The following is a 26,068-nucleotide window of genomic DNA, read 5'->3' on the forward strand; positions in this document are numbered from 1 at the left end:
AAAATGTGAGACTTTGCAAAGGCAAATCTGGCAGCATGCAAGCACTGCCTGGAGAATCAAAGTGTCGGGCTGTGTCAGAAGGAAGTTCTCTTAAGGTGGGTATTTTTCCTGTGGTATATAAAAGGGACTTCAACTGTGAAGTCAACACAGGATGGGTAGGAGGCCCAGATCTTCCTCTTCCTTACTCAAATCAGTAAACCCTTAATATTTTGTGGTAGAATAAGAATTGTGGCTGCCCTACAATGTTAAAAGAGACAATGAATGCAGACAGCCTCACCAAGATCAGCTATTTAAATACTGGTTCCCACTTCTTTCCTTAGTAGGGAAGTGGTAAAAAATAAATGAATTTGTTGGTATGAGAATTTCTGGCACAGAACAGGTGCTAAGAAGATATTTTCTTCTTATATGAATTTTTCATTCTTAAAAATAATAAATTCTCCACATTTAAAATTACTTTGATCCTTTCTCAGTTAAACTCTAATGAAAGAAGTTAGCAATAAGTCAACTGCAGTTATATTTACATTTTAAAACCCAACTCTCATACCATCTCTCTTTCTCTCTCTCTCTCTCTCTCTCTCTCTCTCTCTCACACACACACACACACACACACCCCCCACACACACGCATACACACCCCCACACACAATGGGGGAAGAAAATCTTTTGAAAAAATCAAGAACATATCTGGCTTTCTTTCACATGCTTATATCTTCTGCCAGAATGAGAGCTATGTGACTATATACTAAATAAAAGAAAAGATTATGAAGAACATTCTGAAGCAAGAACCTATTTCCCACATAGGATGGCCTTCACTCACTCATTCATTCATTCATTCATTCAGGAAGCCCTTTTTGAGTATTCATTCCATATTAAGGACAGCATTAGACACCAAAGTCACAATGACAAAGGAGATACTGTCCTTGCCTCAAGGAGCCTGTAGTCTAGCTGTGAGTGGGGTGTGCAGTAGAAAGTGGGTAGGACAAAGAAGAGGCTGGAGAATGGATAAAAAGATAAATACATATAAAGGCCAGGATGCATGGTAGTTCCAATGAATTACAAAGCAAGGAGTCTTCCTGGGTCTGCAAAGAAAGGAATAAGAAGAAGAAGAGGGAGCAAACTTCAGAGAGGAGGTGAATTCCTGTGAAGTGAATCCAAAATAATGAGCACTATCAACCAGGGAAGCAAAAAGGAGGGACATGGGGTTCTTATAGGAGAAAACAGGCTTAGAGGCTTAAAACAGCAAGGGACCTGGGCAACAGCAACTGACAGTTCCTTTGTGTGGTTGAGCACATGAAAATAGGAGCCAGGAAATCTGAGCTATCAGCCTGAATTTTGTAGCAACTTGTCTGGGGTCAGGTGTGAGTCCAACCTCTTTCAGTCTGAAAGCTTGAGAAAATTAATATACTTACCTATAAAATAACAACTCCTTTTTCTAATAAGCCTTTCTGGGAATTAGAGATATCCCATAAAAGCACCTAGAATTGTATGTATTGTATGTGTGGGCATTTAACAATGGTAATGAAGAGACAATGACAATGATGGTGATACTGTTCGTTTTCACATGGATGCTTTTACAGCATTCCACCATCTGGAATGTCCTCATCCCCAAATTCTTTGCCAAGATCATGACTGCTTGCCCATCAAATCTCAGTTCAAACTTCACTCCTTTCAACAAGTTGGAGTAAGATGTGCCTTCTCTGACCTACCAGAGCACGTTCGCACACTATTTTTATCAATGACTTTGTGTTCCATGTCCTTCTCCTTTATCCCAGGCAAAGGGAGAGGAGAAAAGAAGCAACACTATATGCTTCTTAAAGATTGGCTCTGTTTCTTATGCCTTTTGGTATCTCCATCAGTGGCACATAGCACATTTTTTGTGTATTCAATAAGTATTTGTTGAAATAACATATTGTTGGGAATAGAATTAGAAACCAGAACACAGAATGGTTCTCATAAAATAAAACCCTGAACATCTCAGGATTCTGATAGGAAATCTAACGATTACAGGCCTCCAGGGAGGAAGAATTCCTCATCCTCCTACAGCATAGAGACTTTGAGAGCAGCCCCATCCACATAATACAAGGTAATTACCACCTCTGGCTTTGAGCCTCTGCAGCACTGACATAGGAGTGACCTCACCTAGATGAGCAGAGTGCATCGGAAAAGGCCTGAGTTGAAACCAGATAGATGGTATGAGAAGGGACAGGGAAAAAAAAAAAGTACCCAGGAAATGGGAACATCAAGTGAAGAGACCCTCATCTGGCAAAGAGCTTCGTTTGTCTCAGAGTCAGAAAGGAGACCATACTGGTTGGAGAACAGTCATAGGGTGGAGCTGGAGGGGAGACAATGGGACAGGATATGGTCAGAGGAAAGAACAATGCTAGATAATGCAGGGTTGTCGGGGTAAGGTAAAGGCTCTGGAGCTTTTCTAAAAGCAACGTTAAGGTTTAAACCAGGTATACTAAGTGGTTAGAGTAAAATTTATTGTATTTTTTAAAAAGATGTATTTATTTATTCATGAGAGACAGAGAGAGAGACAAAGAGAGAGGCAGAGACACAGGCAGAGGGAGAAGCAGGCTCCATGCAAGGAGCCTGACACAGGACTCGATCCTGAGTCCCCAGGATCACACCCTGGGCTGAAGGTGGCATCAAACTGCTGAGCCACCCAGGCTGCCCATGAGCCACCCAGGCTGCCTGATTGGAGTAAAATTTAAAATCACCATTTATTTGGCTGTTGAGTGGAGAATGAATTGTGATAAGCATGCTGAAAGCCAGGAGGCACCAAAGTTGTCACCATAATTCAGGTAAGTGTGCAAGGAGTTTGGGTGACAGTGATGGAGGTGGACCTGAAGGTTAGACTAAAGATACATTTAGGAGGTAGAACAGGCAGGACATTCTGATGGGACCAGCTGATGAAGAGAAAAAAGACACGTCTTAACAGAAACCAAACTCTGGCTTGAGTCTTTGAAAAGAAGATACTGGTATCATATAATGAATGGAATCAAGACTGGGGTAGGCAGCCAGGATCAGAAGTCTTGATGGGAACATAGGATATTTACAGTGTCTATTAGACATTTAAGTGAGAATACTTAGTAGAGAGTAGCATCTAAGAATAGAGGGCAGGGAGAAGTCTGGGTGGGAGAGGTGGTCTATTAGTATTCAGCATCCGGTAATGAAATCCATAGTATTCACCAGCACCATTCAGCCAGAAGTTACAAACTGATGTCCTGACACCCCCTAAACATATTCTTGGTGTGATTCCATATCTCCTATCATCTCCTCATAAACATCTGTCCAAGCTATTTCTTTGGGAAGGGGAGTGGGCTCTGTTCTGGTATGCCTTTAGGTGATACATGCCCTCTCCAGTTACCAAAATTTCAATTTGCATCTAACTGTAATATTTATGTTACCTCTTAATCTTGGAGGCATTCAGTGTTTAAATGCTCCTGAGGACTTCGGAGTTCTAAGTCCCTAGAAGTACAGAGAAGAGGTCACTATGAAAGGCACTGAACAACCTTAATTATTTGATCATTTGAAGAACACCACCATAATTTCCCCCCTCATCATCCCCCAAAAGAGCCCAAAGATATGTAAAACAGGCAAGCAAACAAAAAAATCCAAGCGGTGGATTTTTGTATGATAATACAAAGCAAAACTGATTGAACACGGAGGCATCTGGTATCAAAGGAGAAAAGGCTACCTGAATAAGATAATATTGTGATCCTCTCTTCTGGTCCTTTTGTTCTAAAGTCATAGAAGAGGTCTTTGCTGTGAGGTGGTCACAGACAATATTGTAGTTGAGCTTATTACATCATTGTTGAAACGATGCTCCACCATGGCATCGCCCGTCTTTCACAGTGTGGCATATATTATATGTCCATCAAATTCTAAAATCATTCTTGCTGATCACAGTGGTATATACTTTTGGTTCCCTCTGTCCAGACCATACAACCTTCTTGATTGCTTCTAACATAACCCCACTTTTATTTGGATAACCCCCTCCCTGCTTTCTGTACTTAACCATGTACACATGTATCTTCAAGTATATTGAATAGAAAAATTGGTGTAAGATTTAATTCCAGGCAACAAGAGTTGAGGAAAACTCTGTGTGGAAATCTTTCTTAAAATGAGACTCAAGAGGTCACCTGGGTGGCTTAGTCAGTTGCCTTCTACTCAGGTCATGAGTCCAGGGTTCTGGGATCGAGTCCCAGATGGAGGTCCCCACTCAGCAGGGAGTTTGCTTCTCCCTCTGTCCCTTCCCCTTGCTCGTGCTCTTTCTCATTTTCTCTCAAATAAATAAAATCTTTTAAAAAAGAAACTCAAAAAAGAAAGTTCTCTTTGTCCACGGAGCACTTTCAATTGTCATGTCTGCAGAAATTAGACATTTCTAATTCCAATTATGGAATTAGAGCAGCCATGTAATGTCTATGACAGAAGCTAAGCTTAGAAAGACAAAGCAGAATGGTGCAAATTGCCTGTGTCCTAGGTCGTGCTATTCAGGCACTGAGTTTTTTGACCCTTAAAGTGCTATTTTCATTTTGTGAAATTATCTTTTCTGATTTCATTACCCGATTCATTTAGAATTTTCTGTTGTTTTGTGAGGGGTGTGCATGTGTGTTGTTATTGTTTAAAAGAATGCACTTCACCTGCTTTCTCTTTTTAAAGTTTTTTTGTTTTTGTTTTTGTTTTGTTTTTTTGTTTTTTTGTGTTTTTTTTTTTTAGTAATCTGTATACCCAATGTGGTGCATGAACATATGACTACAAAAGTAAGAGTCAAACACCCTTCTGACTGAATCAGACAGGCGCCCCTATTTTCTCTTTTTAATCCTCACCTTTCTTGTCTGCAAAATAAAAATCTGGCATAAAGTATCTCTAAGAAACATTTAAATTTTACGGTTGTAGAACTGCTGCACATCAAGTGCACTTTAATATTTTCTATCTCCTCTAAAAATGCTCTAAATTACTGAGGGAGACCCCTAGGAAATAATCCTTCAAAAAACCCAAGATATCTGCATCAAAAACAATACATGGCTTATGTAATTAGGAGACTAGGAAAGGGATAACTTCCTCACCTCTGCATTTGAAATTTCCAGGCATAATTTATGCTTAAATCTACTGCCATTAAAAAAGGTCAGTCATGTGGCATTGGTATTACTCAAAAGACCATTAATAACCAATATGCCAGAAAAATGGTTATCCAAATATTAAAGAGGAAAATTTCGGTACAGCCCAATGATTGTCATTAGTCAAAAAAGATTCTTTTGGATTAAAAATGTACCACTAAATTAAAGCCTTTAAAGACCAGTTATTATTAGCATTCATGAAAGTGGGTGGTATAAAATCAAGCTGCTGAAAACCCTTTTGTTCTTATTAAGATATACCTTCAGTAACACCTGTCTGGCTAATAATATCTGAGACAGTACTTGGATCATCCTCAAAGATGGACCAGGAACACGTTACCATTTTCACTTTCTACCTAAAGACACAAACCTTAGGAGTGCTTCCCAAGGTCACAGAACTGGGTCCCAAATTTAGATCTTGTCTTTATACTACTTGGTTTTAAGCTCTTCCCTCAGGGTACAGTCAAATTCTGAAAGATAACAGAAAGTCCAGGCCCCTACCCGTATTTGCAGACTCCTTCTTCACCCCTCCAGATCGCTTGTTCTCTGTAACTAGTCATATTCAACTAATAAAGGCTTTCAGGACAGTTACATTGTCTTGTTTCTTATCTTTTGCATATGTTTGCTGTGTCTGAAATATTTTCTTCCTCTCTTATTAATCTAACCTCTATATAGCATCTGGTTTGGGATTTGTAAATGCTCCCTCCAAACCTTATATTTATCCCTCCTAGAACCCATCACGATATATTGTAATAATATTCATTTGCATCCTGGGCTGTGCTCCCTAAAAACAAGCAACATTGCTCTATTCATATTTGAATCTTCTTTCAGTAAATGTCAAAGGACTGAAACAGTAAAAGAGTTAAGTCCAAGCTTCTTCCATCATGCCATGCTGTGCTCACTCATTAACCAAAGTCAACGTTGCTTGACTCAATTTTATTTCCTTCAGATGATATATATAAAGGAACAATTTTTACTATAGCTGCCCTTCCTTGGTCAAGAATACCTGCCTTGCATAGTTTCTCTACCTTAATTCTTTTATTGACTCAAAAACAATTATTCAAGTAAAGGGTCCATCTATTATACACAATAAATACTTTTATGCTATTTACTTTCCATTAATATAAAGTGGAGTCCATTTTTCTTAGGGCAAAATCCTGGAAATAAGAGTTGTGAGAACGGTGTTTTTAAATCCAGCAGCAGTGATTCATCCTGGGAATTAAGGTTTCTGATGAGAAAGAGCCTCACTAAAAGGCCAAAGCCAGTAGTTCCCCTACAGGGTCCCATCCATTAAAATCAGCATCAACTTGGATCTGCTATGCTAACCCAGGCACCAAAACAGAGGGGCAAAGATTGTCTCTATTTGCATAGAATTTCCTCAGCCCTAAAATAAAAGACACTCATAATGCAAAACCTATTTTTGATTTACAGAAGCCACTCTTCCTCAAGAAGATTAGCATATCTGTTGTCACAAGCCTTGAGGCCCATTTGTCATCTCTTGAAATGTTGTTTACATACTTTAAAGTAAAATGTTCAGTTCAGCTTAGGTCAAGGAGGACTAGTATGTTTCTGAACTCAAAAGTCAGACCGCATCTCTCGGGAAGACAAATGAGTTTATAGCCCTCTCCATTCTTTCACTCAAAGAGTCTTAATTGAATGCCCGCTATTTACCAGATATTGGACGAGGAACCAGAATTACCAAAAGTAAAAGACAGAGATCCTTTAAGAGTTAGCAGAGAGACTTACATGGAAACAAATCATTACAGCTCAGAAAACTATTTGTCATTAAGCAGGCACTGAGAAGATTATGTGAGAACATAGGTAATTAGTTGAGACCCTGACTACTGCCTAAGGGAATTAGAGAAGTCTGTTTGAGATTTGAAGTAAAAATAGGAGTTTATTAAAAGGACAATTGAGTGAAAGGATAGATCAAGCAAAGAAAACAATGAGTCCAGAGACAGTAGGGAGGCTATATCCATAGTATGATATAATTTCTCCTCAATTCAGTGATCCATGCAGCTACCCAAGGTATCTCCCATTCTTGTAGTTAAGCACGGGGATGATAACTGCATTTTTTATTGAATTAATCAGTCCTTTAGATAGCATTTAAACTCAATATTCTTCCTCCCCTACCTTTCTGGTATAGATCCATGATGAGATCTTGCAGATGTTACTACAATATTAGAAGATACTTTTCAGCTCCCTGGTGACTTCAAAATGAGTTTTTATCATCATTATAGTTAATAATAATTGCAAATAAAATTCTTAGCTTTTATGTCATAAAAATTGATTCTTCCTATACAGTTCTCTATGAAAATGTCAAATCCCTTAAAAATTGCTACTAGAACAAATTATAATACAAAGCACTTACATAGCATTTTTGTTTGGGGAGATAATTTAAGTTTATTGTCCTTCTGTTAGTGGGAAGAAAAACCTGAACAGGGTTAATTGCCTTCCCCAAGGCCACGTGATCTATTGTGGTACACAGAGAGTAAGAATTCAAATTAAGGATGACCCTCCAAAGGAAAACTTATCCAATGTGCTCTAAACCCCATTTTTAGGTAGTAGGGTAGGCTGCATGCATTGGATCATTCTTCTCGATCCTAATTGTAAAGAACAAAGAGAAGCATGAGTTCTGTGAAAAATTTCCAAGAGATAAGGCTATTCAGAAAGTAAACTTCCTCTCTTTCAAGGCTTATCATTCAGATTAAATCTAGTTCTGCTAATGTAACACCATGCTGGGTGTGTCCAGGGAGGTCGGTTTTGAAAATGATTAATTTTGTTTCAGTTGTGGTATACTACTTCCAATTGTATCCTACCAACCTGGCTCATATCCAAGGGCTAAAGAACATTCATAAATGAAAGAATAAAGGTTACTGTGATATTCCTGCCTGCCACTGTTTTGCCAAGTTTCAGAGGAAGCTGGCAAGAAGGGAGAAAATTGTCCAACATACTCTCTTCTCAGTGTGACTATCTATCTCCCTAGTTACCAAAAGGTGTTGATTACCAGATGGCCTCAAACCAAGACAGAGAGTAAAACTACAGAAAACCAAATAAAATGTCCATACATTTTTTTAAAAGAAATTTGCTGTGAATTTAAGAGACAGAGTAAGGTTTCCAACCAGATTACCAATTAAACAAGATCTGAAAAATTTATTTAGCTCACTTTAGAGCTGATAGACATTACCAGTCACTTCATAATCAACAAATATATATTTAAAGTCTACTGTGTGAAGGGCTTTGCATTAAGAAAGCCCTGTGAGGTATAAAAGAGACCTGAAGAGATCTCAGCTCCCATAGAATTCACATTATGAAATGATCCTAAGGATCTTCTGAAGTTGTTCAGACTCCATTTGTGATACTCAGACAATTCTTCTTGTGTACTATAGTGGGCTATAGTACAAGTTTGTCCTATTTTTTAATTCCTTAGCTTAGGGTTTCTAAGGCTCTAATGTTCATTAAATCACTCAAGGGCTTGTCGAAACACAAATCGCTGGTTCCCACTCCCAGAGTTTCTATTAGATTGGCTCTGAGTAGGGCCCAAGAATTTGCATTTCTAACAAGTTCGGGGGAGGGGGGCTGATGCTCTGGCCCAAGTACCATATATTAGAACTCTGTTTTATTTATTCCATGCTATATTTGTAAAACCATGTATTTTCAGTGAAAATTAGTGATTTGCCATCAAGAACATCTTTCCTATCTACCTGACCAAAACATGAGTTTTTAGAAAATTATTCACACCTATTTTCTAAGAAGTGAAAGAGTAATACTAAAAATTTTCTAAAACAGTTCAAATTTGCCTAAAAACGCATTCTGCTACAATACTTCTTCAAAGTGAAAGTTACCATTCAAACAATTTAAACGTCAAATAAAAAAACTTTATATTTTATTAAGAAAAAAAGTGAATAAACCAGAAAACTGGCCAATATTTATAACATTGTCGTCACTCTTTAAAAAAAAATACATTTAATGCTTCCCTTAAAAACAGCGGGATGTATAGTCGTTTGAAATAAAACTATCCTATAATCTTGTAAATTGTAAATATTTGGCATAAACACAAACTGTAAATGACTATAAATTAGTCATCAGCAGAATTTCTAACTTAGGTCCTATTCATGTTTATCACAGGCTGGGATTTTTGCCTTAAGCTTATGAGGAAGCTGTGTCAGAATAATTAAAGAGATAAAGACCATTCCTGAGAGAGAAAAAATTCTCCCACACACAATATCCTTCATTCTAATTTTTTGTAAGTCTTCTCTTTTGGCTTCAAATATCACCACTTAAGAGAATGGCCCATTCTCCTAATGCTGAAGAAAAACTGTACCTTGCCAAATGGAACTGTAGGGTTCACTGAATACCGATGATAACTCTTTCTTTAGTGTGTCTGAGTCTGTGTTGAGATCATAATGTAATAAAGTTTCTTTCTTTTTTTTTTCCGTATGACTAAAGTCCTTAGGATGAAGACCAAAAAGTCTCTACAATATGTTTCTATAGTGTAGTTGTCTTAATCTTTGCTTTTAGAATTTTGTATAATAGTGAAATTGAGGGGGTACGTTTTACATACTGTAATGACATAAGAGGTGGAGTTTTTTATTATACATGCTCTGTATTTCTAATTTTTTGTGGATATAATTATGGAATATTCTTTAAACTAAATGCAACACCATGTGAAATCAGATGTGGTGCCCTCCTTTAAACCGGGAGTGTGGAATTACCAACCAGTAAAAATTGGTGCTGATACATTTCCAAGCCAGTAACACCACACCAACTCATCACATTGTCACACTCCAAAATGCTAATTGCTAAAGACAGAAATCATTTTCTAATAGCCATGTCCTCAAGCCTACAGATTTAATAAAATGAAATATACATGTGAGGAGATTTTCATTCTCTTGTTCTCATTACTCCCCAATTTTATCTCTTGTTCCATACACAACAATTTTGGATAGGGCTGTGGACTAGAGGTAGCAAGGGGAAGATGTTCATATTTGCATAACACTTCAGTTTTACAATATAAAAGGCAGTCAAAATTGTAATGAAAAGTATTTGCTCATAGAGGTTCTACTTTGAAGACAATGAAAATCCTAAATACACCCTCAAATATGTTTTGTAAAAAGTTGTAGCTTCTCCTCCAGGAGTATATACTTCTGGGGTATTTTTTATACAGAACACAGGGATCCTGAGTGGGAAGGTAGTGATAGAATAAGCCAGGCAGGTCTTAAAAAGGAGGAAGGGAAAGAGACTGACTGAAAGGGTCACTAGACAGGAAAGGAAAGAAATATTGTATAGTGTATTTTGGAATTTCCATTATAAAATAAAATACATATGATTCCTGATCCAGGAATCACAAATCCTAAGGATTCACACACAACTTCCAACTTCAAAGAAAGGATGGACGATTTTATGACATACATGGGTGCTAGATTTCTATTAAAATATGAAAGAAGAAAAAAAGTCTCACTTTTTAAGGCAAAGTTCCAAATTTGCAATTCCATCAGTATAAAAGTAAACCAAGTTCAGAGATTTGACTGAAGATTTAATTTTCCTTCAGTTCAGCCAAGAGAAGCTAAGATAGGGAAGAAAAAGCCAAGTTTGTTGCCCAAAGTGGGGACAATTTTTCAGAAATGAAGTTTATAATAAGCCAAGATTAGATCTGTATTTAGCATTCCCAGATTGTCCCTAAAACTTTCCATTACAGATCTCGGAGTAAAAGATCCTTTTTTTAGAGTGCTGCTACCTTGACGGTAAGATTTGTAATCATTTCAAGAAAACCTTCATTGCTTTTCAAGCTCAGAAGTAGGAGAGGGCTTTAGGAGTGCATTGCATTCAACATTTCGTCCAAAGTGATCTGAAAACATGCCTGACACCTTTACTTGACTTTTTCTGCTCTGATCTCTCTTACCGGTTTTGACTATAGGAACATACCTGTTCAAGTACATCAGGAGAAATGTATCAGGGACTGGTTGAGCTGGAGAATGGCCAGAATGACAAAAACAAATCTCAAGCAACCTGAATAATGTTGACCGTTTTATTCCATTATGAGTCCTCCCGACCCCTCCTTCTTCAGCTCTGCCACCAGGCTGACCACAAACAGCCTTCACTGATAATAGTCGCTAAATTTGACTCACTGCAGATATCATCACTTTTAAACTTCGGGAAGGGAAAAGACACACAAACACACCTGTTCTTTCTCCTCCCACACATTTTGGCCTTTAAAGCTATTTTTAGCCAAAGCAATTCATTTTTGTTCCTTCCCATTGCATTCTTTTTAGCAGTAGTTAAACTGTCAAGAGAAGGAACAGCCAGCGTTTACTACACTGGTGATGGGGGAAAAATTCCCTAGAGGATGATTACACCAAAGTGTGGGGGGAAAGTCCCTAGAGGTTTTAGAATTTTTTAAATGGGGCAATTTACAACTTATTAAGTATTTGGATATTTCTGGAACCCCAAAGTGGGTCACGTATCATTATCTGCAGGCCAATCAGATTCCATAAGGAAGTTTCCTTTAAAGTTTGCAAATAGTAACTTCAAGAGTGAGATGAAATTTAACTCTAAAAAAATCATGCTTGAAAAAAAGATAGATTCCAAAAATCCCAAAAGTCTTTTAAGCTCCAATGTCTAATAGCTTTCCAAAAACCTCTCATCTTAGGGTTTCTCCTTAGGTTGTTACTGCATTTTGTTCATAGGCTAATGCATTACCTAAATATAGATAGCCATTTTTAGTATAAATTCCAAAAGCCATAAATGTTTCATAATTGAGCACATAATTTGAAGTAAGAGAGCTTTTCCACTCATCCTCTTTTACTGTTGCAAATTGGAAAATACTCAAGTAATTACTCCCTTAATAGTTCAATGCTTGCAACTTTATATACTTTATGAACATCACAAGCATCCTTTGCTCCCCAGAGCAATATGGAGGGGGGGAGCACAAAAGAACTTAACTTGTATAATTAACCAAATCATCCATTGCTTTGATTCAAGATTCCTTCATTAAGCCATTAATATAATACATTGCTAAGTGGTGGGTTGTCCAATTTTTATGATGCCTTTCATTTCAATTCAATGGCTGCAGTTAGAATGGAAAAAAAAAAAAAAACCAGCATCTGCAAGATCAGCAAGATGATGCAAAACCCTTACACTAGAAACATTTTTTCTGCCTCCACACAGTTTGTCTGAAGGCAGTCAATGCCAGAGCACCAATAAGGGAAGTGATTGTAAGTCCCAGAAAGTAGAATTCATTTGTCCTTACCCAATAAATAAAAGGGCAAATAAAACACTTGATTCCTATGACCTCAAACACTTAAACAGAAAGCCACTGGTCATTTTATGGTTTTCTAAACATACTCCAAGATAGACAGCCAGTTTGTAATTCTATTCCACTTTAGGCTACACCACATATTTCCCACCAGAGTTTATGTACCACAATGTGGAATGTCATATATGTACCATTTGGTCATTGTTCAGTGATGTTATATTTACATAAATGACATATGTGGGAATCTGACATGCAGAGAAAAACTTATATCCTAAAGCACAGCATTTTATTTCTAAACTTGGACACAGTGCAAAAAATTCAATGCTGAGAAAGATGTTGCTTTTGCTATTAGAGATGGTGTAAATGATCTGAATTTGAGTTCTTTATGACTTCAGTTAACTTTAAGTGTTTATATATGATGAAAGTCTAATTATGTATCTTTTGATACACCCTGGATACTTCACTGCTTTTAAAAATAGTTGCAGATAAATGGAGTTCAGTTTACGGTCTATTTATAACTGAATGACTGACAAAGGATAGGTAAGTTCACAAGAAAAAACTTACTACTGAAGATTATATTTTTTTAAATTATAGTCTATGCAGTATTTCCAAAGGCCTGAGAAATAAAACAAAAGTAATATAATCATAAAAAGCCAGTCATCTCAAATTTTAGAATCTTACATAAAAGATATGTAACTGTATATGAATTAGAGATTTCAGTAACTAAAAATGATCAATCAGGTTGCCAGTTTTTGCCATAAAAGAGTTCCAGAGAAGCCCATCACTTTCCCCCAGGATGTAAAATGTCCACACAGATAAACGGCAAGATAAATAAATCTTCCATTGGAAATCTGGTTATTTATAAGTTTCCATGTAGTAAGAACATCAAAATAAGAACAAAGAGGAGAGCATAAACATTGCTTAAAACTAAAATGGAACAGTCAGATTTCAAGCTTGGTCCTTTTCTTTTAACCATACCAGACAAGTCTCAAATTTAAAACAAGCACTTGTATTGAAGAGCACCCCCAATCACCTTTCTGATTTTGAGTTACATGATGACATACATAAGAGTATACGTTTGTTTACTCCTTCTATAGACTTTTATACTCCCTCACTACAGTCGCTTTAGTATAACCAACAGTTAAACACTCACAGTGATGAATATGCTTTTCTTTGGAAAGGATATCAAGTCCCAAATCCATATGAAACTGAAATGCTGTTATCAAATCTGTATTCAATTTAATATTATCTGTTTCCAACAGTTTGCAAATTCTTCACTGGTTTAGTCAAGAAAACTGACATGGAATAAAAACTCTAGAAGCTCAAAGCTCACTAAACTTTCTTCTTGAAATATGCCACTGACAGATTCTCAGTCAAAAAAGTGAAAGTCATCAAGGTAAAAAATTGTTAACTGAAAACTACTCTCTCCAGTCTATACACACATGCAAACAGAACCAAACTCTTTACTCAGGTCCAACCTCTAATTCAAACTCAAAGCAACTAGGTATCTTTACTGTCAGTCTCCTGCCACACCAACATCCATGTGTTCGGCAGATGAATGAAGATACATGTGCAGAGACAGAAGGAAGAAGGAAACCTGGGTCCTACCTTGACTGTTTTGGAGGGTTGACACTTAATGTGATGGGACACGCTGGCTGTTTGGTTCATGTTTCAGGACCCTGGACAGCGCACGAACCCAGGTGGAGTTCCAGGAGGGACTGGAGATCAAGTCTCTTTTGGACTTGAGCAGGAGCTGCTGCTGTTGCTGTTGCTACTGCTGTTGCTTCTGCTTCTGCTGCCGCTGCTGCTTTCTCACTCCGAAGGCTGAAACGCTGTCAGATTGGAGGGATCTGTATCTCAACCCTAAATAAAGCATTCATTTGGTTCATCAGTCTCAAAGCTCTTGACAATATGGAATAGAAAGCTACAGACTGTTTCAATTCACTTGTACTGTACCTTTTCAGTACCGAGATGTGACAGCTTCACAGTACAGCCAATGATCTTGGCTCTCATTCTCCTTTCAAAGGGACGAATACCAGAAAACATACAGAGATCAATTGCAGTACCACAGTTTAAAGGGACACTCTCAACCCCCCTGCTTCTAACCAGTTTACACTTTTTTTTTTCAATGCAAAATAAATCTTTCTCTCTCTCTCTCCCTCTCTGTTGGATTTTTATTTACCATAATCCATTCTCATTCTGATACTAAATTTTGTTTCTTCTTAGGTACTGTTTGCAGTCAAAGCAGCAGTAAATGCTGGAGAAGGACCTGTTGCCTGGTTTAACACTGCAGATTTTTACATAAGTATGGGAAAGGATTTACATTCTCTATGGATATTTAAGAAATTCTGCAGTGACAGCCAGCTAAGATACCGACTCTTCTGTAAGCTGTGAGAAGCCTTATGGTATATAAAAAAGTTTTTAAATATAATAGTTAACTAGATGTTGCAGCAAAACAAGAAAATCATTTCTTTATATATATATATATATTTTAAATTTTAACCATCCTTTTCCTTGAGGTCATTCTTTTTTTAAATTCCCTGGATGAAACTAGTAGTTAGCTCTTGCCAGTCCAACTCTCCACATAGTTATCCCCCTGCCCCAAATGACATTTTATTTTTTGCAAAATAAATCATAAATGCTTAGGAATAGGTTTCTACCAAGTAACCAGTCCCCATTGTCACAATGGCACCAACTAGTATGAATGTATCCTAGTTGGAAATAAGAGATCCGGTAGGCTTGACTTAATGGAGTGTATTATTTTCCAGTATTTATTATAAAGTATTAAATGCAGCCTAAGCTAAGTGTGTTATGTCTCATGTATTTTTGAAGACTAACACTTTTTACTCGTCAGAAATATACCCTGCTGGTGAAATGCCAAGTTTAGAAGAGTGAACTGCATGAAGCTCTCAGGAAGCTTTATGAGTGGGCCAAGAATAAATATTATTGATAAACTGTAGTGTGAGAAGAAATAAACTAATAAGTTTGGTGATACGATTAAATTTATACCGTATTCTTTAAAAAGTATTTCCTGTTCTGAAATAAGGGAGCTAAACACTCCGCACAGTAATCCAAACATTTGAGAATGGCTGGGTTCCCAAGGGTGATAGTTCTGGCAGCACAACAGAGGTAAGAATTAGATAGCAGCAAGATAAGGCATTCTGAAGCTAGAAAGGTTAACAGCAGGAGTACTAGAGTAATCAAGGAAATCATGAGCAAGGATATGGAGCCAATAAAAAACGGCAAAAGCTATGTCTAGGGATCTGCGGTAACAGTATTATAACAATCAATTGAGTACAATCAGAGGACTGAGAAATCTTATGATTCAAAGGTTAAGATTATAAATCACAAATGTGGCTGATACTGTGATTTACACTATATTTTTATTGTACAGTGATAATCTAAATAATATAGAAATTGAAGAAAAATATTTGAAATTTTAAAACCTTGTATATTTGAAAATTATGAAAACTGCATCTCATTTGTGAGATGAAGCTAAATCAGTATTTAGAGAAACTGTATGTACTTAAATGCACATATTAGAAATGCAGAAAGGCATAAAATTAATAATTAATAATCCAAATGTTGATCTCAAGGAGTTATAAAAAGAACGATAAGATAAACCCAAATAAAACAGGGAAGCAAATAATAACAAGAATGAGAAAAAATAATGAAGTAAAAATTAATACAAAGCATATAACCTAGTGAATAAGCCCATAAACATATCAACATATATATAACAGTTTGATATTTCTAAAGAAATAAATATCCTCCACCAGTAGAGTTGGCTCATCTCCTCTTTCTTAGATATTACTTGGTAGCAGATATCTGAGGAACCTCCAAACTAAATTATCTGAGCAATGCAAGAAGAATGGCAGGGGGCGAGAGCTGTCCAGAGGGACAGGGTGCAAAAGTTCAGATAGAATTTCTCACCTGCATCATACAGTATAGAAGGAACCACCAGTCCTAGAGCCATTATTCACATGCCTCCCACAAAGAAGGCAAGGGCAGCCAGATTACGACTGTGGTCACATGAGAATTCATTGCTTTTCCAAAATTCTTCAAACCTTCTTTGAAGAAAGAAGATAGTATACAAAAAAAGACACTGGCATTACTATCTATAAGTAAATGACCAGAATCCAACTAAAATCCTTGCCCAGTGTTGAATTTCACAAATAAAAAGGAGAGAATGCACACTAAGAGAAAAGGATGACTAGTCTGCACTATAAACTCCCTTTACACATCCCACATCTATCATTATATCAAACTCTAAGTCTAAAGAAAATCAATTGTTCAAAACAAAATATATCACCCCAATCTCATTTTTATATTCCTTTTCCTGTTACATTATCATTTCATGAATCAAGAAAATTAAAACCATAGTAATTTTAAAACATTTCTATTTCAAGCATATAGATTTTTCATAATTTTGTGAAATCTGCTGTGTCTTAATATGTTCAGTTGGAATGTACAACCAGAAAAGATATTTAAAAAATTTAGCCAAATGCTAAAAAATTATAAATACTGTTTAAGAAGTATACATTCATATACAATTATTCTAAGTGGGATATATTTGGTTCAGTATGTTTAGTGTGAAAACAGCTGCAAAATTCCATCATAGCTTTTCACATGGTAGGATTTTTAAAACTGTTTAGATCTACTCAGGAAACACTATACAGTGAATCACAGTGAACTAGAAATTTTAGGCAATTTAATCCAAAGAACCAATTTTAGATTTAACCAACATTAGTGATAATCATATAAAAATATATTATTTTCAGGTTCCACAGTTTGTTGGAAATTAGTAATGAGTCCCTTCTAGCCTCCTCACAAGAAGACAATGAAGATGCCTAGTAATTTTATGAAATATAGCTTATGAAGTTACTAGAACAACTATTGTTGGATCTGGGAAACAGAGAGCTAAAATTAGCTTAATGAAAATATTATTTTAGGAAAAACATTGTCACATTGCTGAGTAGACTTTACTACCAAGTACTCTTCTTGGTGATTCAGGCCCTGTCAACTCTAGCTCTAACCAGCTGGTCACCATGATGACTTACCAACTGCAGGCTTGGGCAAGCCCAGTGCCTTAGTCAATTAGAATGCTATCTGAAAGGCTATTAGGCTGTTTCTTTGATATTTGGAGTTCATTATAAAGAATCCAAATTCGACATTAACACCTTGTATATGTCCCAATCATCTGCTTGTCCTGTCCACCAAGTCCTTTGCATTTCTCATTAGATTGGAATGTAATTTTAAATCATCAGTTTCATTGGCTTGGAATTTGAGGCCTTCAGCTAACTGCTGCCTTCTGCCTCTTTCTCCATAAATGGCATCTGCTTCTGATAACTCCTTAAGTTCATATCGTTCCCTGATTTCATCCAGGTAGATGTCAAGGCATAGTTCTAATTCCTATGCTGTCTTAAAGAATTGACCTTTCCTAGAAACAACATATATCAGTCAAGACAGACAAGGTTATGCTACAATAATAAATAACTTCAAAATTTCAGTGGCTTAAAATAATGAAGGTTTATTTCTCATGATGCTATATGTCAGTACTAGGTTGGGAGGGAGGTCCTTCCTCCCTAAGAGAACACAGGCTGAGGGACACTCCATCTTGATATGAACTTCCACAATCAACATGGCAGAGGGAAGAAAACATGGTAAATGATCCTCTTATTTAAAGGTTTCTGCCTAGAAATACCTAGAGGTATTTCTTAATATCTCTACTTGCATTCCACTGGCCAAAGCCAATTAATGGTCACAACCAAGTTTAGGTAATAAAGAAGTAACTTTACTATGTGCTCAAAGAAGAATAAAGTCAGAATTGTAGTGAACAGCCCCAATAATCACAACGATATCCCTGCTCTTGTTCTGTACTGTAGAGCCATATGCCTCGCTATTCCAGTCAGTCTCACAATGCCAGCCTGCTAAAATCTGAGGCTCTGCAGCCTGATGACATGTTCATTTGCAAGAGACTATAGGTAGATATAACACAGAACTTCCTTATCCTACATATCCTCTAACCAACAGGGTTTCCATAGTATCTTTTTCTGGGATATTCAGGAGTAGAATACAGGCCTATGATAATCCTTGTTTGCAGGAAAATACCAGAGTTAAATGTAAGCTAAGTCTGTAAGGTTTTCCCCTGCTGGTATATATAACTCTGCAAAGTCTGGGGACTTTGGTTGGTGGCAGAGAAGTCAGATCTGACAACATTCAGAGTACATTCTCTTCACCACTGTGCTATACGAGGGAAAGACAGATTCTTTTATCCTTCTGAGCATTGTAATTCCCCTAACATGACAAAAAGTGGAAGTCACAGTTTTCATTCTTTCAATAGGAATCATTTCAAGGTCTGCTTGAAAGAGCATAAAGATAGTACGATGAACTCTCAAGTAGCAATAAATTCAAGTTCATGAGGAAAAAATAACACAAATATCAAAACTCACTTTTATTTTAGGCGGTCAACTTCTGTATGACTCCTGTCCACAACCCACCTCTGTAGAATCTTGTCACATAATATTTCAACTAAACAATATGTTTTACAAAGCCATGAATATATGTCAATCTCATCTGGGAAGCACTTGCTTTACATTTTCAATTTATCTTCCAATTTAAATAATAAAGTGTTTTATTATTCTCACTTATGATGTATTGCCTAAAGCCAGATAGATGTGAGGAGGGATTAGAATTGATAACTAAGTGAAATTATTGTCTAGCTTGTACCAGTTAAACTTTTCAACTGGCTCCCCATTTCCACAATCAGTAAGAACTAATCCAACAGCCATTAATGAGTATAAATTATCCTTTTCTATATCTGTTTTTATTGGATTTGTCTTCCTGATTTTTTTTTCCATTCTTCTTTCCTTATTTCATCTCTTAGCCATTAACAAAAATTCCTTAGGCTGGACATTTGACTGACCCCTGACTTCCCTTCATGATTATAATAGGCTCCTAACCTGAAGATCATCTGCTTCCAGGTATACTGGGTATATATTAAACATGTATAATATAGGGTATATAACTCTCACAGATCAGTTGACTGACATTCCTGACAGGTTTCACTCCCCCCTGTTTTTCATCAACCAGAACCAAACATAAATGTCTCAGAAATTATTTCTTGCCCAAAGTGGAGTTCCACATCAATGGAAAGACACCACATTATCTCTGCTAATGTCATTCAGCCTTTTGCTTTCATTTTTAATGGTGACATTTATGTTTTGTAGAATAATTCTCTTTGCAAAACTGCCAACTGAAAATGTGATCCAAACCCTAAATTTATAGAACACCAAAATAGATAGCCATGGTTCCCTCATGAGAGATTTCTGGATCTCTCCTCACCTCTAGCTCCCCAGTTAAAATAATTCAGCAAACAGGACCCCCAAAAGTGCCATAGAAATGTTCAGTTCTACATACAGATGCTTCCATGAATACATACAATACACAGAAATAAACACTGGAGGTAACTCCTCATGTAAGCAAAAACAATTTCTGCTCTGCAATCGCTGACAAATGCTTTCAATAAATTCTCTCTATGGCCAAAGTCATAAATCACTGTGAAGACAGAAATGCACACATAAAATCCACTGCACTATAGTTCCCCGGACACCCAGGAACAGACTACTTCATCCAGTTCAGCTATTAGTGACAGTAGGTCCCCAAGCCACCCTACACTAAAGTTCCAGGATCTGACTATTAGGAACGTTGACCATAGCTCCCTGGTCACCCACTCTTCCTGGTCTCAAACCTCCTGTTCTGAGGGCTATCCTAACATTTATGACCTGCATGAAGTTCACATTTAAGGCAGACAACTGATAAGCCCCCAAAAGCAATCACTATTACTATTTAGGGAGCTTTTGAAGGCATTCATACCTGGATCCCACTGCAAGCCCCATACTTCCCAATCAGCAGAGTGAAGAACCACCGATTTCCAGAACCTAGTCCCCTCTTTGTCACGATAAACAGATAGTAAACATGTATCTTCAAGTGCAGATTGTGTCCAACTCAGGGGGACTAACTTCTATGATTGCTGCAGTAGAGAGGTACTATAGCAGGTATGGTTTGTAACTTTAGTTACAATAAATGCTTTAGAACAAAGCATTGATTTGGAAATTTTCTCCTATCTCAACAAAATTAAGGTCACATGTCTTGTTTTCTGGAATGAAAATCCAAGGAGAAGTCTTGAAGCAAATCAAATGTTTACCTTTGAGTATTACAATTAAAGAATCCAACTTCAAATGATCTTTTCCATGCTAGCTACTGTGCCATTCCAGGAAAATCCTAATATCAAAGCTAAAAGAACTACTTTTGAACTTTTGCAGAAAGATTGTAAATGTGCAAATTTTATTCCCTCTCTGCCATTCCCAATCACTGCACATTCTCATACAGTTGTTTAAAATGTTGCTTCTTGGGGCTCCTGGGGGGCTCTGCCAGTTAAGTGTTAGACTCCTGATATCAGCTCCAGTCATGATCTCATGGATGTGAGATCAAGCTTCGTGTTGGACTCTGCACTAGGCATGGAGCCTGCTTATGCTTCTCTCTTAGGAGTGCCTGGGTGGCCCAGTCCATTAAGTCTCTCTGCCTCTCCCCCTCTGCTTATGAAATAAATAAATAAATAAATAAATAAATAAATAAATAAATAAATAAATAAATAAAATATTAGTTCTTTCATCAATTTTTCTTCTGCATTTCTCCAAATAAACCTAATCTTCCATCTCACATTTTATATTTGTCTCTTTCATGATATTAATCACATTCTGATTTTGCTAACTTAATTTTTTTTTTAATTTTATTTATTTATTCATGAGAGACATAGAGCACGAGAGGGAGAGCAGAGACACAGGCAGAGGGAGAAGTAGGCTCCATGCAGGGAGCCAGACATGGGACTCGATCCCGGGTCTCCAGGATCATGCCCTGGGCCAAAGGCAGCGCTAAACTGCTGAGCCACCCAGGCTGCCCCTAACTTAATTTTATATTTTTTCTGTCTATTCACTTTCCCACAAGTTTTTTGAGAGAGCAAATTATGGGTCAAAATCCTTCATACCACACAAAATACTTTAGTGCATACTATGTACACAGAAGATCAATAATTGCATGTGTTATTAATGAATTATCAAATAAAGCCTGGTTTTAAGTCTAACAATAAATTAGTCACATTTGATCTTGCTCATAGAACTTTTGATGGAATGATAGAAGAGACATCAGATTTCAAAAGGTGAACAAAGTGTGAGAAAATAGACACAGGAAATATAGACCACTCTTAAGGAACTTAGCTGACAAGAGAAACACATGCTTGTAACAGCACCATCTAAATAAAACTTATTATTATTATTATTAAATCATGAAGTCTATAGAAACTGCTAAATTTTTCTTCTCTCTAAAAATATACTGAATCTTTCTATCTTCTTCACCCAACAAATATATCAGATATGAGTCAGCATGGGAACCAAATAGCAGATGTGCTTATTAGAAAATTTAAACAAAATACAGAGTCTGGAATAACAGTAACAAAGGAGATAGCAACACAAAGGAAACTATGTTTTGTTCTGAAATTTGAAAAAAACATTACTTAGGTTCTAGAGTTTTCTCACTTTAACAATATAAAAAGGTTCTTATATTTAGGGGGAGAGGTTGTTTAATATTAGTATTAGATCCTTTTGTGCTCCTGAGGGTTAAATAATGCAATGATTTAGAATTAAAATATCCTAAAAGAACGTTTTCTTATTAAGGAATTTTTATTAACGAACTGTTTGAACTCTAAAGTTTCCTGCTCTTATCACAATACTTAATTCATTGGTTGATTATGGAAATGATTTATGTGCCTATTATGTTCTAAGCAACATGATAGATATTAGCAGATCAAAAGTGAGCAGCAGTAATTCTCTGCACTGAGCTCACATTTAAGTACAAGGAGACAAGATCAAATGATGGTGCCAACTATTGATTAACCCACTCTCAGTGTGTGGGGTCAAACAAGGTTTCAGAGAAGACATAAAGCATGAGCTGGGTTACCAAAGATGAGATATAGTAGTTCACCAGGTGGAAAATTGGAAAGAAACAAACAAAAAATAATAATGCAACAATTTTCAGAAAAAAAATCTGAGGAAATTGAATTAAGATTGCTGATTATAAGATCAGTCTTTCTGAAGAAGACCTTTCCATTTTCATTGAGACTGGAAAGAAAGAGACTCATATGAGGTCGGATACAGGTCTGTCTCCATATCAAGGTGAAAATTTGAAGTACATGAACAAATTCTATGCTAAATAAGAGTGTGAACTCTTATCTATATAAATAGCTACTTACTGAGAATATTGTGTACAAGCAGATAAAAGATTAAAAAAAATAAAGGTGTGCTAGGGAACCAGAGATCTAGCTGAAAAGACTACAGAAGTAATGCCCAAGAGTGGTTTGCAAGAACACATCAGTTAAAGATCAACCGAGTTCCAAGTTCTTACTCCACTACTACTGGTTGCCTGAAATGTCCACACCATTCACTATGGTGCTTAAAGCATTTCAGATCTCCTTTAAAATAAAAAAAAAGGGCAAATGCAGAAAAATATAGCAAGTTGAATAAGTACATCTAATTTTGCTCCCTTCAAAAAAACTACCAGGTAAGTAAAGACTTGTCTTTCTTTGCTTTTTTTTTTTTTAAGATTTTATTTATTTATTCATGAGAGACATAGAGAGAGAGAGAGAGAGGCAGAGACACAGGCAGAGGGAGAAGCAGGCTCCATCAGGGAGCCCAATGTGGGACTCAATCCTGGGTCTTCAGGATTATGCCCTGGGCCAAAGGCGGTGCTAAACTGCTGAGCCACCAGGGCTGCCCAAGACTTATCTTTCTTTAAAGACATAAACTTACAAGAATAGAAAGCATAAGAGAGAATTTAACAGCAACAAATTTTTAGAAGACTGAAAGATGAGTATTAAATGATTTAGTGGACTGAAAACAGTGGAAGTCAAAAGTTGGTACATGGAATATTGAGGAACAACTATATTTGTACCTGGGAGTCATTGGAAGTTCCAAAAAGTGACAATCACAAATACCTTTGGAACTGGAAGGGAAGGGGAATTTAGATGAGCAAAATGATAATTGACTTAAAGAGTTTTTTTGAGAAATAATTAAATCCTCATAACCCTTCCCCACTCTATGCCTCTAAGTGATTATACATTCTCCACTCCAGCAGATTTCTGGAGGTTTATCAGTGAACCTCTGGAGAGTTCACTCTGTGACAAAATAGAGTAGACACCAGATTCATTGGAAAAGCTGGATGCTCTTCTAAAATCAATATTAAATACCAAACACATACAGAGTATTGACAAAACTCCCTTCCTCCTTTCTTCATGCCCAGACCCTGGTAGGCAGGTCTATATTTTCCAAAGAGATTAACAAGTCCAAGGAAAAACCAAGACACTGAAATTAAGAGATCCTAACAACCTAACTTGATTACCTGTAAATAAGATCAAAGTCTATGAGCCCTAATCATGTGCTCAGAGGTTTAATCACATTTTAAGTTCCTATTTTAAATCATGAGTAGAAAACTAAGGATTATTAGACACATTTGAGAAAATTCTCTACATACCTCTAGGATAGAGACAAAATTAAATAAAATGAAATAAATAGAGAAAAAAAACAACAACATGGAAGAGAGAAGTTCTATGAAGAGAGAAAAATAATAAGAATCTATCATTATGAATGTTGAGAGAAGGTATTATATCCATAAAAAGTGGAAACATGTTTAAAAAATTAGAAGAGCATTCAAGGAAAAAAATTCTCAAAAATTAAAGACATGACATTGATATTGGAATTTAAAAACTAACATCATGTAAAGTTAAGGAAAACCACATAAACAGAGCATTTTTAAAGAGATGGTAAAGTAAAAAATAGAGGACTTGTTTGCAGTGGTCTGATACATAAATTCTGGAAATTCTAGAAAGAAAGGGAACAGAAAGGAAGAAATGATCACCAAAATAATTCTTAAATTTTTCTAGGAATGGAATGATCAGGTATTCAGGGTGACTGTCAACTGAGTGCCTAATACCAAAAAAAAAAAAAAAAAAAATCACTGTGAAATGTTTTAACATACCAAACAAAGATGCTAAGAGATTCATTCCATGGAGGAAAAATAAAAGCATTGAACATGAACAATAAAGATTCAAATACTCATACCATGAGTATCTCAACAGAAATTCTGGAAACTGATAGACCATGTGGAACAACACAGAATTCTATAAACTAGCCAAACAATCGAGTAGGAAGATCAAAGATATCTTCAGATATGTAAATCATAAAATATTTACCTCATATTCTTTCATATAATTCTTCTGTATGATATGTTCATCAAAAGATTGTTCTTGAAATTGCTTAAAGCACTACTATTGATCAAAATACAATGATTGTGCAATTAAGTTGTAAATGGGCTAGATATTTTTCAATGGAATTGCATTTTTACTTGAAAAAATGACTGACAAACTATGGTCATTCATACTTGCATATTTGACAGATATTTTCTCTAAAATGAGCAAAGTAAGCCTATGACCAAGAAATAATTGACACTATCTGTTACTAATAATAAAATGTGAACTATCAAACCAAAAGTAGAATTTAGGAAACTGTGTCTGTCATGTAAGATAATCATCTCCCCAATACTTAACTTTTTAAATGAAATTGGTGCTGATATTAACGAATCTGATATTTTTAATGTTATATAATGAAATTTGTCAACATTTGCAACATCTAAATCAGTAAACCAATATTCCAAAAAATACATGACACTGAAAGAATCACCATGTATAGGTAAGATTGAAAGTGCAAACAGATTAATCATCTTTTCACAATAAAGAGTTAATTGATGTGGTTTCAGATTCTACATTGCAACTAATCTTTAAGAAACTACCATTAGTAGAGTTTTGGTGTGGTATCAAAGAAAAAGACCTATGGTTATCTGAAAAGTTTATTAAAGTACTCTTCCCTTTTCCAACCACTGTGTAAGCTCAATTGTCTTTCGCACTTTAACCAAAACAACAAATTGCAACAGATTGAATGGAGATATGGGTATGATAATCCATCTCTTTTCTCTTAAGGTAGACATTAAAGAGATTTTGTTTTGCTTTGGAAATTATTGTTACTTTTCATAAAAATATGTTGCTTATGCTATTATATAACAGGTATGTTATTGGAACTCTCAGGTGAATAAATACTTTTCAAGATTTCTTAGTTTTAACTTCCAATATAGTCAATGTGAAAGATATGACTATGACCCATATAAACAATAGTTCTTTGGGTTTCTCAATGTCTTAAAATACACACACACACACACACACACAGGAGTTCCCAAAACCAAAATGTTTGAGAACCAGTAGTTTAAGGTAAGGAGAAAAGTGGATATGGAGGCCATTATTGTTTTTTAAATAACAGTGTTACAGAAGTGAATAACCAACCACTAGTCCAGCCCCCTCCTTTACAGATAAGAGAAATGAAATTCAGAGATAGTAAGACAGTTGCCCAAGGTGATGCCAGTTAAAGAATTTATGTCTCTCTCCTCTCTCCTCAAGGCTTTTCTCTTTTTTTTTCTTTTTTAAGATTTTATTTATTTATTCATAGAGATAGAGAGACACACAGAGAGAGAGAGGCAGAGACACAGGCAGGGGGAGAAGCAGGCTCCATGCTGGGAGCCCGACGTGGGACTCATCC

General features: G+C 36.2%; 1 protein-coding gene across 1 annotated transcript in view; it reads right to left on the minus strand.

Annotated features, from left to right (window-relative positions):
• DPP10 (dipeptidyl peptidase like 10) overlaps nt 1–14,452 on the minus strand; it is a 1,271,598-nt gene extending 1,257,146 nt beyond the window's left edge. The window contains exons 1-2 of the mRNA XM_025429711.3: nt 14,331–14,452; nt 13,983–14,237 (exon numbers count right to left, since the gene is read on the minus strand). Of these exons, the coding sequence (XP_025285496.1) occupies nt 13,983–14,042 (60 nt within the window). The 5' untranslated portion in view covers nt 14,043–14,237; nt 14,331–14,452. The remainder of the gene's footprint in view (nt 1–13,982; nt 14,238–14,330) is intronic.
• Between the last annotated feature and the right edge of the window lie 11,616 nt (nt 14,453–26,068).

Source organism: Canis lupus, chromosome 19, assembly GCF_003254725.2.
Source record: "Canis lupus dingo isolate Sandy chromosome 19, ASM325472v2, whole genome shotgun sequence".
In the NCBI taxonomy this organism is placed as follows: domain Eukaryota; kingdom Metazoa; phylum Chordata; class Mammalia; order Carnivora; family Canidae; genus Canis; species Canis lupus.